This window comes from Cladophialophora carrionii (genome assembly GCF_000365165.1).
Source record: "Cladophialophora carrionii CBS 160.54 unplaced genomic scaffold supercont1.4, whole genome shotgun sequence".
In the NCBI taxonomy this organism is placed as follows: domain Eukaryota; kingdom Fungi; phylum Ascomycota; class Eurotiomycetes; order Chaetothyriales; family Herpotrichiellaceae; genus Cladophialophora; species Cladophialophora carrionii.
In genome coordinates, this window is record NW_008481829.1 from 1,401,009 (window position 1) to 1,415,664 (window position 14,656).

The 14,656-nt window shown below is 54.0% G+C and overlaps 8 protein-coding genes across 8 annotated transcripts; 4 read left to right on the top strand and 4 right to left on the bottom strand.

Annotated features, from left to right (window-relative positions):
• Positions 1 to 312: 312 nt before the first annotated feature.
• Positions 313 to 1,424, bottom strand: G647_05173 (uncharacterized protein; the record flags this gene model as incomplete). Its single annotated transcript, XM_008729505.1, has 3 exons — positions 313 to 755; positions 810 to 1,266; positions 1,317 to 1,424. The coding sequence occupies 3 exons, from the start codon at positions 1,422 to 1,424 to the stop codon at positions 313 to 315; spliced, it is 1,008 nt and encodes a 335-aa protein (XP_008727727.1).
• A 668-nt stretch (positions 1,425 to 2,092) lies between these two features.
• G647_05174 (uncharacterized protein) lies at positions 2,093 to 2,613 on the top strand (the record flags this gene model as incomplete). Its single annotated transcript, XM_008729506.1, has 2 exons — positions 2,093 to 2,293; positions 2,341 to 2,613. 2 exons carry the CDS (start codon positions 2,093 to 2,095, stop codon positions 2,611 to 2,613), a joined length of 474 nt encoding a protein of 157 aa, XP_008727728.1.
• A 489-nt stretch (positions 2,614 to 3,102) lies between these two features.
• Positions 3,103 to 4,659, top strand: G647_05175 (4-aminobutyrate aminotransferase; the record flags this gene model as incomplete). Its single annotated transcript, XM_008729507.1, has 1 exon — positions 3,103 to 4,659. The coding sequence occupies one exon, from the start codon at positions 3,103 to 3,105 to the stop codon at positions 4,657 to 4,659; it is 1,557 nt and encodes a 518-aa protein (XP_008727729.1).
• A 386-nt stretch (positions 4,660 to 5,045) lies between these two features.
• G647_05176 (uncharacterized protein) lies at positions 5,046 to 5,456 on the bottom strand (the record flags this gene model as incomplete). Its single annotated transcript, XM_008729508.1, has 2 exons — positions 5,046 to 5,339; positions 5,394 to 5,456. The coding sequence occupies 2 exons, from the start codon at positions 5,454 to 5,456 to the stop codon at positions 5,046 to 5,048; spliced, it is 357 nt and encodes a 118-aa protein (XP_008727730.1).
• Positions 5,457 to 5,816: 360 nt separating this feature from the next.
• Positions 5,817 to 7,437, top strand: G647_05177 (uncharacterized protein; the record flags this gene model as incomplete). The annotated part of the gene is made up of 4 exons (XM_008729509.1): positions 5,817 to 6,059; positions 6,120 to 7,161; positions 7,221 to 7,345; positions 7,399 to 7,437. The coding sequence occupies 4 exons, from the start codon at positions 5,817 to 5,819 to the stop codon at positions 7,435 to 7,437; spliced, it is 1,449 nt and encodes a 482-aa protein (XP_008727731.1).
• A 1,241-nt stretch (positions 7,438 to 8,678) lies between these two features.
• G647_05178 (uncharacterized protein) lies at positions 8,679 to 8,819 on the top strand (the record flags this gene model as incomplete). Its single annotated transcript, XM_008729510.1, has 1 exon — positions 8,679 to 8,819. The coding sequence occupies one exon, from the start codon at positions 8,679 to 8,681 to the stop codon at positions 8,817 to 8,819; it is 141 nt and encodes a 46-aa protein (XP_008727732.1).
• A 1,794-nt stretch (positions 8,820 to 10,613) lies between these two features.
• On the bottom strand, positions 10,614 to 11,313 carry G647_05179 (uncharacterized protein; the record flags this gene model as incomplete). Its single annotated transcript, XM_008729511.1, has 2 exons — positions 10,614 to 10,955; positions 11,143 to 11,313. 2 exons carry the CDS (start codon positions 11,311 to 11,313, stop codon positions 10,614 to 10,616), a joined length of 513 nt encoding a protein of 170 aa, XP_008727733.1.
• Positions 11,314 to 12,030: 717 nt separating this feature from the next.
• Positions 12,031 to 14,260, bottom strand: G647_05180 (uncharacterized protein; the record flags this gene model as incomplete). Its single annotated transcript, XM_008729512.1, has 2 exons — positions 12,031 to 13,810; positions 13,929 to 14,260. 2 exons carry the CDS (start codon positions 14,258 to 14,260, stop codon positions 12,031 to 12,033), a joined length of 2,112 nt encoding a protein of 703 aa, XP_008727734.1.
• Positions 14,261 to 14,656: the final 396 nt, after the last annotated feature.

Here is a 14,656-nt window from a genome sequence, read left to right on the forward strand (position 1 = left end):
CTTCTCAAGCAGTCCGTTCAAGTTATCGTTGCCAGATTGCTAGTAAAGAGGGTGAGGGACAGGTCACGAATGGTATGACAAGGTGCGACTCGGTGCTCTGGCTTTCCAATCTTTTGACAGGAGGATAGCATTCAGACAAGGTAACACACAGAATACCCAGTGTCTCGGTTGGGCTGAGCATCTCGCTACCTGCGTAACTCGGGCAAGGATGACGGTCAATCACTGCTGCCCTGCGACGGAATGAGATCCAAGGGGACTGCAGATGCGTACAGTGACGCTTGCATGCTATACCTGGCTGTTCCATGGTCATGGTTACAGCTTAGATGGTGTTCTGCCCGTGGCTGCCACTGCTCTGATGCGGAATCCTGCGCGCGGATAGTGCAGGTGGAGCTCCTTTCCCTGCGCTTGGATGCTCAGGACAATTTCGTCCTCAGTCAGCCCAATGAGGCGGCCTTGGTCACGGTGATGGATGCCCGAATCGATGGGGAACACTTCGACTTCGGCGCCTTGCTCCAATCCTAGAGGATCGGCCGGGTCAACGGCCAGGTCCTTCTCGACAAACGAAGCGCTGAGTATCCGCTCAGCTGCAACGTCCCCTTTGAGGGTTGCCGGTTTCGGCGCTTTGGCTTTGGCAGCCTTGAGGGCATCGTTAAACCTCGCCATCCACGCGAAGACCTTGGGATATTTCTTGTCAGAGATCAGTTCCCGGGGCAAAGCTCCCTTCAGGCCATTGAGCCAATCAAACGTCCAGATTGCTTTGGGCACTTGCATTAGTGGACTGGTAGTGACGCAGTGTACTTCCTGCTTACCTTCAATATCTGCCAAGGTCGGATGATCCGTTTTCAGCACCCAGTCCCGTCCGTCTGCCAACAAGGTGGTCTCGAGGACATTGAAAGCACTCCTGATGGAAGCCAAAGCCTCCGGCCTGTTGGCCTCGATCTGTTCTTTACTCCAAGAGCGCCCAGAATAGTCCTCTCGATCTTTCGTGAAATGAGGATCATTCAGAAGCGGCATACTTGTTGGGATCAGTTGAGATGCCCTCGGAAATAGGCCTGCTTCCATATTCCATATCTCAAAGAGTTTCTCCACTGCCTTCGCCTCGCCGTTCGAAGCGCTCAAGGTACTGTTGGGGAAAAGCGCCTCTAACTTGCGGAGAATGATGCGACTGTCACAATAGACATCTCGCCCTATGGCCATCAATGGGATCCTCCTATATTTGATTCCTAATGCAGCGACATCGGGTCTGGGCAAAACCGGGGGTTGTTTCTGTATCGTTCAGCACCACTCAGGTGAGACCTCAAGGTGGAAGATCTTACACACTCAGCGTAATCGATGCCTCGCAAACTCAAATACCACAACACGCGCCTTGCAACGGGCGAGAAGGAATAATGGTAAAGGACAACACCGTTGTTGGGTCCGTACATGTTGTATTGACCTCGCCGGAAGCGAAGAACGTGGACTTCTTGTAAGCGGGCAAGATGATCGCTGCTCTAATCAATAGGTACAATGCATCTGGCAAGTTGGAATGGGTCAAAGATGAAATGTCGCAGCACCAAAGATCTATGGCCTTGGACGCGAGGTGTGATAAGTTAGAGATTGAAGTCAATGGTCGGTGCAGCAGCGAACCTCGGCTTCTCGCCAAATGCGGGGATGGTCCGCCCGGTGCACGTTAGAGGCGGGATCCAAACACCAGCAGCGGCGCACCAGTACGAGTACTGCTTGGTGAGCCTTCATCTGTATGGTCTTATGAGCGAGAACGCCCTTTGCTTTCGCGCTTCAACCACTTGAAGGTACGTGGTGGGACTACGGGTATGGCCAGTGCTCGCGATGGAGTCAAAACGCAACAGTTTTGGGGTGCGAGCACCAACGAGGACGCCATCCGTGACATCATCTTTGCCCCTGGATGACGAAAAGAACATCGAGCACACGACCCGTTGATCGTCCCAGGCACGACGAATAAATTGTCACACTTCAGCTGGACTTTGTCTGTTTCCAAAGCATCGACAAGACACAGTCACAGCACCATAACAACCTTCAGCGAACACAACTACTGACGCCAACAACTTCTGAAGAACCGAACCACAACATCAACATGGCCGATTCCGGACGAAACAGCGGGGGCGACCTCTTTGATATGGCACAGAAAGGAACGAAGGTACCAGAGGACTCGGCACAGCCCAGAGCCATTCCCTCGGTGGCACGGCCTGATCAGGTAGCTTCGGCTTACGATCCAAACGCCCTTGGAGGTCGAGATCTGGCAGACGCTGCAGACAATGCGGGCGACATTCCGAGGGTATGTACATCTGATTCTCCATCAGAGCAACAACTAACCTTAAACAGACCACCAGGGATACATCTGCGCAAGATATCTTGACAGGGACTGGAGATACTTTACCCTCGACGGTAGACTCCAAGAGGCTGCATAATGTCCCAGGGGGAGTCACCCATGACCCGTTCGCGAAAGGCTCCACCCGCATGACCGAACATAAGGTCCAGCCCAACAGCTTTGGACAAGGCGCGTCGGATGGACCGCGTACAGACCGGGCTCCAGGCCAGGAAGACCTGAGCGACGAGGCGGCAATGGATCGAATTGAGCGCAAGGAAAACCCTTAGTACTCCATCCATGTTGGAGGAAACTTAGTGTACGCTATATTAGCAAGACTGAAGGACGAAAGGGTGTAATGGACAAGAATTTACTACATACCACAGAGGTGGAAAGATGTGTCAAAATCCCGCCTAGACCTTCCTCAAGCAGGCGTGGCAGTCGTTCGCTATGCTTCGGAAAGGCGACGTTATCCGAGACTCCAAGCAATCATTGAATTCAAAGCGTGCTTCTCCGCACTGAACTTGTCATTGCACCGCGCCCTGCGATTCAGCGGTGCTTTTGTCCCATCAGTACACTCCTCATTTCTCTTCTTTTCCGTCAGAAGCCCTTCTGTCAGCGTGTTCCAAGCTACGCTTCCATAGCAGTCGGCAGAGTGTCAGCATATCTGTCTAGGCGGACCCTAAGCGAGGGAACAATCAAGCCGCCCATATCACCGTTTGTACCCCCACCAGAGACCAGACCAAGAGCGCGTGGTCACGAAGCTGCACCATACCACGATGGCCTCGCTCGTACGCAACCCGGGAGGGCTGCGCTCTATTTGCCGTCTGGCACGGGCACCTCTGAGATCTACGCCTTTTCGCGCGCTCGCAACCGCCACAGAGACCCGCAATGCCGCCGCTACAGCACAAGCAACCCTTGAAACTCCTCCAGTTGAGACCGCCTTCTTTCCTGATGAACCTGTCGGGCCCAGGGTCTCCACACCCATACCGGGACCGAAAAGCCAGAAGGCCATAACGGAGCTCCACAGGATCTTTGATACCCGCAGCTTGAACATGCTGGTGAACTACCACCAGAGTTACGGCAACTATATTGCAGACCCCGATGGGAACGTGCTGCTTGACGTGTACGCACAGATTGCCTCCATCCCGGTCGGCTACAACAATCCTACGCTCCTACTCGCGGCCACGAGCCCTGACATGGCATCGGCCATCATCAATCGGCCCGCATTGGGTAACTTCCCGCAGCACGATTGGGCTTCGATTCTCGAGACGGGCATTCTTCGAGCTGCCCCGAAAGGAATGAACCAAGTGTTCACAGGCATGGCCGGTTCCGATGCCAATGAGACAGCATACAAAGCCGCCTTTATGTGGAAGCGACAACAAGAGCGAGGGGGACCAGATGCCGAGTTCACCGCAGAGGAGATTGAGAGCACGATGAAGAATCAGAAGCCGGGGTCTCCAGATATGTCAATCATGTCCTTCAAGACGGCATTTCATGGTCGCCTGTTTGGCACTTTGTCAACCACTCGCAGCAAGGCTATCCACAAGATGGACATTCCAGCCTTCGACTGGCCGCAAGCCCCTTTCCCGGTCCTGAAGTATCCGCTCGAGGAGCACGTCAAAGAGAACGAGGCCGAGGAGAAGCGGTGCCTGGAAGAGGCTGAGCACATCATCAAGACTTACCACAACCCAGTGGCTGCCGTTGTGGTCGAGCCCATCCTATCCGAGGGAGGAGACAACCACGCCAGCCCCGCGTTCTTCAGAGGCCTCCGGGAGATCACCCGCCGCAACAACGTACTCCTGATTGTGGACGAGGTTCAGACTGGTGTTGGCGCAACAGGAAAATTCTGGGCTCACGAGCATTGGAACTTGCAAGATCCCCCGGATATGGTCACATTTTCAAAGAAAGCTCAAACGGCGGGATACTACTTCGGCAACCCCGAGTTGCGACCGAACAAGCCCTACCGGCAGTTCAACACCTGGATGGGTGACCCCGCTCGAGCCATTCTTTTCCGTGCAATCATCAATGAGATTGAGAGACTGAATCTGGTGGAGAACACAGCTCATGTGGGTGATTACTTGTTCTCGAATATGGAGAGGCTGGCCCAGCAATATCCTCAACAGTTCCGGAACTTGAGAGGGAAAGGACGAGGCACCTTCATTGCGTTTGACAACCCCAAGCGAGACGAGTTCTTGGCCAAGGCCAAGACCCTCGGTGTCAACATTGGTGGCAGTGGTGTGTCGGCCGTAAGGCTGAGGCCGATGCTGATCTTCCAGAAGCATCATGCCGATATCCTGCTTGACGCATTCGAGAAATTGGCGAAGTCCTTGTAAGAGACAGAAAAGTTTGGTGTTCGCGGCGACTGGCGTATTGCTGTGATTGAGCTTGTAGCGATTGCGCATGCTTCTGGGGGAAATTCTTGTAGCATCCGAAGCTGTAGTGGGTGGCCGCTTGGCTATTGCTTCGTTCCTACTCAGCACGTAGGGCTTCTGCCGCAGTGAGAATGGACTGTCCCTCGGAATGATGTACGAATTCGTCCGTTGCGTCGTTGCTGATCAGGGCTTTTGGGATTAACGACTGCTGATTTCGATCGCGTGGCCGGGGTTTTGAAGGCGCAAGCAAGCAACGATATTGGCCTCGTCCCATCCTCATTTCAGGTCGCCCACAACAGAAACAAGGCTCCCCTGTATTTGCGAGATCTCGCAATCCGCGTCTGCGATCAAGCCGCTACGCTATCCTCATCCATTCCACTCCCGTCTCTTGGGACATACTTGATTCCATTATCTTCCAGCGCACCGATGATCTCGTTTGGCAAAGTCCCTACAACCTTGACCGCGTAAATGCCTTGGACATATTCGGTCAACCGCTGCCAACGAGCCACCCACGATGTCTTGGGGTCGTTGAGAGCAATGAGTCCTTCGAAGACTTGGGAGGTGCATTCTCCGATGGCATCTCTATTGTTGCGCAAAAGGAGGATCTCTTCGCAGTTGGGGCAGCCGTTGCGGTAGAACTCCTGGTCAGGGTGTTAGTTGCGAGGGGAGGGAACCCAGAGAGCGCGGATTCGTACCTGATCGGACTGGACAATGGAGCACACCATACACGCACGAGTTCTACTGCCGCGACCAGCCATGACGGATAGGTATAGAGTCAAGAGAGGCAACCGTCAGGGTGATCAGAGGGCGTCGTGATATTTGGATATTTGACAAACGACTTTGACGTTCTTTACCAATATGCGCCACCGTAGTGTCGAGGCTGGTGGTCGGCAGAAGTGTGGGGGCGGTCGATCCCCCAATTTGTGGGCCTGGATCCTTCAGAAAGTTCGAGTCGCCGCCGGAGCGAAGCCTGCGGGCAGACCTGGACATGCATCAAGCACACGACTTGCCCAAAATCAACAACAGCCTCGTAATGTACCAATAACATAGTTGACTTCGTTCCTTTGGCTTTGCGACCTTCTCTTCTGTCAGATTTGTTCAGTCCGAGTTTTGCGACCATGACCGTGACTTCGGCGGCAGACAAGGCCGCGGCGACGGCCCTGAAAACCAAGGGCAACCAGGCTTTTGCTGCCCACGACTGGCTCTCCGCTGTAGACTATTACACCAAAGCGATAGAGAAATACGATGCAGACCCGTCATTCTACTGCAACCGCGCCCAAGCAAACATCAAACTCGAGGCGTACGGCTATGCCATCGCTGACGCCACCAAGGCCATCGAGCTGGACAAGGACTACATCAAGGTAGGCTTGTGACAGATGTGGTGGTGGGGATAGATGCATATTCTGACCGTGTTTCACTAGGCTTACTGGCGACGAGCAATAGCCAACACTGCCATCCTGAGCCCCCAAGAAGCGCTTCGAGATTTCAGGACCGTGTGCCGAAAAGAGCCCAACAACCGCGACGCAAAGCTCAAACTTGCAGAATGCGAAAAACTGGTCAAGAAGCTAAATTTCCTCAAGGCGATCGAAGTCTCAGATCCTCCCTCAGCTTTCGAGGGATTGGACTTGGACTCAATAGAGGTTGACGAGAGTTACGACGGCGTGCGGTTAGATAAGGACATGACACAGGAATTCATTGACGACATGATACAGCGCTTCAAGAACGGCAAAAAGATACACAAGAAATACGTCTTCCAGATCATCAAGGCCGTCCGGGACATTGTGTACGACGAACCAACCATGGTCGAAATGGAGGTCCTGCCCGACACGAAGTTGACGGTGTGCGGAGACACGCATGGTCAATTCTTTGACCTGCTGGAGATCTTCCGGCTCAATGGGTACCCGTCAGAGAAGCAAGGATACCTTTTCAATGGTGACTTTGTGGATCGCGGATCATGGTCGACTGAGATCGCATTATTGCTGTACGCGTACAAGTGGTTACGACCCAACTACTTCTTCCTCAATCGTGGCAACCACGAAACTGACGACATGAACCGCGTGTACGGCTTCGAGGGCGAATGCAAGGCCAAGTACAACGAAAAGACCTTCAGACTGTTCTCCGAGTCATTCTCCGCCCTACCTCTGGCAACTCTGATCGGCAAGAAGTACCTGACCCTGCACGGTGGTCTCTTCTCGGACGACAAGGTCACGCTGGACGACATCCGCAAACTCGACCGCCATGTGCAGCGTCAACCAGGCCAGGCCGGGCTGATGATGGAAATGCTGTGGACGGATCCCCAACCTCAGAATGGCCGAGGCCCCAGCAAACGAGGCGTCGGTTTACAGTTCGGTCCTGATGTCACCAAAAGGTTCTGCGAAAACAACGGGCTGGAAGCCGTGATACGCAGTCACGAGGTGAGAATGGACGGTTATGAGGTCGAGCACGATGGGAAGTGCATCACGGGTAGGCCATTACTGTACATCCACTCTTTGACTGGGAGCCCTTGCTAACATTGTCTATAGTCTTCTCCGCACCCAAGTATTGCGACACCACCGAGAACAAGGGAGCCTACATCAACATCGGTCCCGAGTTGAAGCTCGAATACCATCAGTTTGACGCTGTTCCTCATCCTGATATCAAGCCCATGGTAAGGCATGAATTGTCAGTGCGCTTTGAGCACTCTAGCTAACACTCTGCCAGGCATACGCAACCAACAGTCCACTGATGAACATGATGTAGAACGACCTTTCTTGTTCTCGTTCTCTGCATATCACGACGGCAAACAGAAAGAAAGAGTTGGACAGCCGAATCTGGACCCTAGACTACTACGACGGATGTGTCATTGTGAATCAATTGTATGTAAAAACATGAACGTTGGACAGCAAGTCGAACTCATAGCGGGGCGCAAGAGGAACGTTTGTCCACTGCTTGGGAATTAGCCTGCTATCAGGGCGTCGCCTGAAAGACGAAGGACAGTACGGAATAGTATGGGACATTATGGTCTCTACACAGTGCCACTCTGAAGGATGTGGCTGTGCTGGCCGGTGATGCACAGGTGACTTGCAGGTGAATCAGAAGTGAGTGACTCGGCAACCGCCAGCCTACTGTACCAGACTCTGTGCTTCATTTGTGCCAAGAACCTGTAACCCTGGCATCTTCAGATGTCTGAAGGACCCTAGACTCACGAACATGATGCCTTCTTGAACATGAGCGGCCGCCACACCGCTCGCTACAGGGCGGTCCATGTGTGTCCATTCACAGTCTCCGCTGCAACGGCTCACCTCATCCTTCGCTCACTACCGGCTCAATCAATCCTTTTGCATATTTTCTCAGGCACAGATGAACCTTGGAGTTTGTCTTGTCCAGGTTAACCGCAAGCATGTCACCCAGCAACCGAGTCATTGTTGGCCACGTCAAGGGGACTGATTTGTCGTTCTCTCACAGCCAGACAGAGGCATGCTCTCCAACCGTTCACTCGTGCTACAGTAAGGTCAGTGTGGTTTCATCAGGACAGCCAGCAACCGATGCTGTAGCCTCATCTCCGCTACCTAACAACGTGTACAACGTGATTAGTCGAAGACGAACGGTCCAACTGCCGCCTGCCGCTCACGACGTCCCCCTTTGACAACTGTGTACCAACTGAACAACATGGCGTCGACTCCAGAACCGCACGGCATAGTCATGATGTCGCAAGAACCCGAACCAACGTCGCACTCAGAAGGTGGGTTTGACAATGAACCAGCTTAACGCCTGCCATAAGACACCTCATCCGGCTGGAGAAAGCTATCAAGCAGAGTCCATATCACCGCGTGAGCTCCTGACCATCACGTGGCTCCGAAACTAGGACTAACAAGTCCGAGCACTACCATCATCTCCAGTACGGCGCGTCTCCATGCCGGGATCGCCATCCATAAAGAAAGACCGCTTCGTCCTTGAGGGAGGACTGCAGCAGAGCCCCTTCCTTTCCGTCCTGCCACACCATGTGCACCATCTGCTGGCCACCCACTACGTTGACTTCGACACATTGCTCGCCCTCAGACAAACATGTCGAACTCTGCATGATATTCTCACGCCGCGGCTCGTCCACCGAGTACGGTCAAACTTCGTCAAAGACAGTCTGACACAAGAGACGGCCCAATACCACGAATACAGGTCGATATACCGTGGCCGATACCTGGGGCGCACTCAGTGGGCCTTGCCCTATGCGACAATCAATGCCCGGCTCATTGGGCGCCCGGCCCAGGAGTTACGATACTTCGGGTGCCTTGAAGTCAAGCCATTATAGTGTTTTGTGGAGAGAATGAGCAGTCGCGGGCACGGGACTCAGGGCCCGGTCCCGCGAAGGGCAGGCTGTGCAAGGACTGTATGCGCCGATAGCGCGACATCGAGGGACAGTAGTGGAGAGAGAACTGCGTCCAGAAAGGCGATACCGTGCACAAGACTGGTAAGTCTCCCCGATTCCGTCGCTGGGTGCTCCTGGCCGGCAGCCTTCTCAACCCCGAAGAAGAGATCGGCGTGCGCTGGTCGTGCGGCACCGGCACCTGTGAATTGTGGTGGGGATGCGTCTTCGCGTTCCGAACTCGAGGAGAAACGGCGCCACGAAAGAGGCCGCGCTGGACTCCGACGGCGTCATCGAACGCAAGGTCGTCGACTTCCTGGAAGCGTCGCTTGTGCGCAAAGAGGCCAAGCGCCGGAAACGATAGCCGTGTCTCGAATATAGAACCAGAAGGTGGTGGATGCCGAGACTAAACCTGGATATCAGTCTAGGAGGCAATTTCACCAACCGCCGAGCCGCGTTGACGGAGTGGAAGAACCACAAGGCAAAAAGTCTGGTACCGGCCGCACCGGCGACTCGACATGGAGGGCGCTCGATCAGATCCCCTTGCCAAAGAGCAGAAGGGAATCCAGGCGTCCGTCATATTGGATGCCTTATTGCCCGTACCGGCCAGATTTTCTCTGATCCGGTATATGAGAGAGCTCTCCCGAGAGAACGGTGGTGTCCTGGATGTCAACTCGAGTACGATCAGCGGCAGTCAAGAAGATAGGCACGCATACCCGGAGAGAAGACAAAGACCGATCCAACGATGATGGGCATTTTCAGCGACGAATGGATCGACAACAACCTGCCCGTCTTTTTGACGGGAGTTAGGAGCCAGGCATAACATGCTACAGTACTATAGTCATTGAGAAGAGCCAGAAATGTCCCCACACGGGAGATGATGTTTGAATCTGCTTGTTAAGGACCTTTGTGGACCGAACGATCAGCTAGTCGGAATGCTGTTTCCAACCTGGAGCACTTGAGACCAGCAGTGCAGACGACCAAGTTCTGTTGCTGTTTCTGTGATGTGCCATGTGCCATTTGCCGTGTGCGATCCGCGAAACCGAGACGAGACGTGCGAACCGCCGAATGACTTTTTCGCAGTAACTACCATTATATGATACCATACTATATTACAGTTGCGCATTTCCGCCACCCATCCGCATGTTCACACAATTTGGATCCCCCACAAATCATCGTTGGCGTTCGACGGCTTTTCAATATATACCCCATCCACCCCATACGACACCAAGTCACTGAATTGATATTGAACAAAAGCAGCGAGCGGTCGTGAAGCTCGCTCACAAGAATACCCAAAGCGAGAACCTCACTTCGTGCCTAACGAATGTCTCAGTCAGCCTCAAGAGCTTTCCAACCACCAAGCAGGAGAGGGGGACGTACCATCTCGGGGATTCCCTTGTGCCGGGTCTCCTGTCTTCTCTACCGCGTCCACGAACTCTAGGGCCTCTTCCGCGACTTCGTCCGTGATGCCAGGGAGCTGGGGTTTTACCGAGTCAGTATAGTCAGCCCAGGGGATAGATAGTCCGGCAGGGAGGAATGAGCACGAGACTGTTGAATCGTGCCGTCAACCATTCGGTCATGACACGAAGAACTCAAGCTCGAGCCGGAGCATGAGCATGAGCATGAGCATGAGCATGAGCATGAGCATGAGCATGAGCATGAGCATGAGCATGAGCATGAGCATGAGCATGAGCATGAGCATGAGATGACCAAGCACCCACACGTCAGGGCCCAGTACCGAAAAACAACGAGCAAAACCACTCACCGTCACGTCCGGCAGATGCTTGCTATGGCTTTCCCTGTGCGTGGCGGGTCCTTGCATGAACTTGTGCATCTTGTCCGCCAGGTCATCGTTCAGGCCCGGGCCGGAATCCTTGGATGATCTCATGAACTGCGGACCCAGAGAAGGTCGAGTTAGCTGACGTTCCATGGTGTGAAGCTTGCGTGGTCGGTGCCTCGAGCGCTCAACATGCATATAAGACAGCAGGCAGGCAGGCAGGCCGTCAGGCTGGTAGTAAACCCCCCTGGATTGTGCTTGACATGCTCTCCACATGGGACGGGACAGGACGGAACGCAACAGACCAGGCGCGCAGCAGCGTACTCACCTCCCGCGCAGCTCTTGCCGCATCGTCAGTGACACCGCTGGATGACCGGCGAATCGTGCCGCTCATGAAATCGTGGGCCGACTGTGCTGCATCTTCGGAGATGCCGCTGCTGGAGCGCCGGTGGGAGGCACCTGTCGGCAGAGCTGTTGTTGGTTTACTGTCCATGGACATGGGGTCGTCAAAGAGTCTATATCGGTTTGATTGAAATATGTACGGCGAATGGTCACAACCAAAGTTGGTCCTGTACAGATAGACAAAGTGGTCACTTACTGAAAGCTTGAGTGTCCTTGCAGGAGGATCTGAAGTCATATGTATGTATGTCGTCTCCCTTCAAGCTCCCATGCGAGCGGAGGGGTCGCATTGCCGTGTTGCCCACGGATCTCAGGGCGGGGTTCGTGGAATGAGAGCACACGAGCGGTTCCAGGGGTCTTCGTATGAAACGGGCAAGAGAACAACACGGCTGTTAGTCAGGCAAAAGACTGATTCGTCGGAGCCCGAATACCATCTCTCGATGGTCTGATCTGTGGAGATGCAACCACTGGCTGGTCCGGATCTGCCTTTTGGAGCAGGCGCGGCATTTCTGTAGGTCACGAGGCGTGTCCGGGGAAGCGAGCATTTGAAGCAGAAACGGTCGAGCAAGATCTCTAGAAGTAAGGAGAAGTCCAGGTCCCATGTTGACAGGAGAAAGACATCTCGCTCGAAATGGAGGAGTGGTATTCTTTAGACACGCCAGTCTGACTTGCTCTTGCTTCTCCCTTTCGGCATTGTTTTCCGAGAAGCAATGCGCGTACCACCGACCCCCAGCTGCCTTAATGACTACGGGCGTATCGCAGCATCTGATTCAGTGATTTTGATGCTGCTGGAAGCGCGACTGGGGTCCATCGCGGATCAAAAGAACAAGGGCTTGAATCCCTCCGCCTGCACATCCCAGTCCGCGGGGAACTTCAGTCCCGGGGCATCTTTCCAGCCGCCCGCCATCATCGCGACAGCCATCAGCAGCGACGTACTGCCGGGAAAATAAGGCGTCGGTACTCTTGTACCTCCAATAGGCATACCTACATCATCGAACGGGAAGTTCGGTTGCAGCAGGAAGTCGACAGCACGATCGAAATCGCCCAGACGTGCGGCTGCCATTGCCACCATGGGAAAATCCCAACCGAACGACTCTGTCCATTTCCAGGTCTGATAAATCCGGTTCATGGTGTTGTTGAAGATGGTCAAGTTGAAATCAGGCGGTGGTCGGATGAAGCCATTGATCATAGCCATGCTTGGATGGTCTGATGTCAAGTCCGGATCGTTCCACATGTCAGGCACGCCGGTGTATATCACGTATGTACCATTCTCCACTGGCATGGGCGGCAGATTATTGGCAATGGAAGTCCAGGCCTGTGGTACGGTCTTGTTCTGGCGCTGATTCCACTGTGCCGCAATGTCCAGACCCCATCGCCAGTATGCCAGCTCGAACGTGGGGTTGACTGTTGCATTTGGATTGGTGTTCTCGGAAGCTGGGTACACTGGTGGGCCTAGTTGCAGAACATCCAGAGATTGGTTACGGAAGGCATATGACGCCATGAAATCCGCAGAGGCGGTAAGCACTTCATCCCATTTCTGGAGTGTCTTATTGTTGGGGCGGCGTTGGTATTCGGCTTCGGCGAAATAGAAAGGATGTGGTTGTTGCCAGATTAGCAGCGAGTTGATCTCTCCCGGGGCTGAGCGGCCTGACGGATCTGACATTTTACCCCAGCGGGCGCCTTCGTAGCCCATCTCCCGTGCTCTTTGATAGGAGGTAGGCAAGAATCGGCTGTAGATCGAGTCATGTCTTGCCAACAGATCCTCCTTTCCCCAGAGTCCGAAGTGCAACGAATGGAAGCCCACCATTTCAAGATGGAATTTGCCATACCAACCATTGTTCGTCAGGCCTGATTCTTGTGGTGGATCTCGTCCGGCTTCGTTGATTGTCACGAGGTATTGCGAGAGGATGACGCGCCGCTGAAGCTCCTTCGCGTCTGCATTTCGAGCTGAGGGCAAGGAGATGAAGGCACCACGGTTCCAGTATGACTGCCACCATGCAGCCGAGGAATTGAAGACCTTCTGAGCAGAGGGAACGGTCTTGGCCTGGGCGGGGGCGAGGTTCGCCGTGAAAGACAACTGATCGCCCTGCTTTGGCATCAGGAAATAACGATGAGTCGACGGCTTCGGACCGGTCATACTGGCATTTCCCACCCATCCAACAGTAGTAAAATACGTTGTTGCATCGAGGTCGTGCTGGACAACCGCTGACTGCTTCTGAGCTTTGAGGGAGGTCGTATGATTTGTGGTGGCGTTGAAAAGACCGACGAATGGGGCATCAAATTTGTTTTGTCCCGTGGCGTATGGATAGTTGAAGAAGACTCCGAGAGTACCGGAGCTCAACAGCGTGGAGTTTATTTGCACGGCGACTGTATCACTGTTGGGGTCGACCGTAGTCTGAACGCTGACTCTGGTGCCGTTCAGGGAGAAGGTGGAATGGAGGAACCCCGAATACAGGTCCAAAGACTGACTCTTGTCGTCGAGGTCGTCCTCGCTGACAGTCTTGCCTTGGAAGTTCAGGCCGATCCGAATCAGGTTAATCCGATGAGGATTGGCAATTAACCATTGCGAGATATTTGCTTCGGCGGGATTCGGCTGGCTGCACGGCCCTTGTTAGCATCGTCGTTCACCTGGATCTCAAACAAAAACTTCCCGGGTGTCCTGTGAAGGATATGGAAGACCCTGGACAGAGAGTCACGGAACCTGCGCAGACTTACTCGTACGTGACCAAGCGGCCATGCGTCCACCATTGTAGCCCCGTGAAGTCGCCGATAGACGTTTGGCCTGGTGTGGTGGGAAGAGAAGAGTTGTGCCAGCCCCAGCTAGATAGCGTATTGAAAGGGACAAAAGTCTGCAGTCCGGTGACATCTGCTGAGAAGACAAAATTCCCGTTGCCGACTTGCATCGGAGTGTCTGCGCTCGCGTTTCGTTTCGGGTTGAACTGTTGCACCACTGCCTTGCGGTCGATCTTGGCACCACGGACAGAGAACGCACATGACAGTAACAGCACGAGAAGGCCTAGGATACGTAGACCAATGCTGGTTGCCATTCTGAGCCGTGGTGTTCACTAGAGATGCGGCAAGCGATATTGGCGTTCATGATATCGTGGGCAGGGGCAGTTCTTAAATGTTCCTATCCACACGCCTGCTCGCTGGCGTCATGAAGTCCGTGGCCGGATGTATGGCGATCATTGCACCGACCACTGCTGCCTCCGGCCAGAAGCACCAGGCAGTCGCTCTGTTGGAAGGTGGAGGCTGCAGCAAGACAAACCCCGGAATGCGGAGAGATCTGGGAGAGCTGTGTGTTCGGTGGCTGATAGCCCGACGCCATGTTTCTGATCTACACGGGGGTAGTAAGTTGCAGCTCCTTTGTCGGCTATATTCGAAGCTGTCTCGTCTGCTGGACGGCGCATTTAGCCAGCAGAAGCATTTTCCCTGTTGGTGGC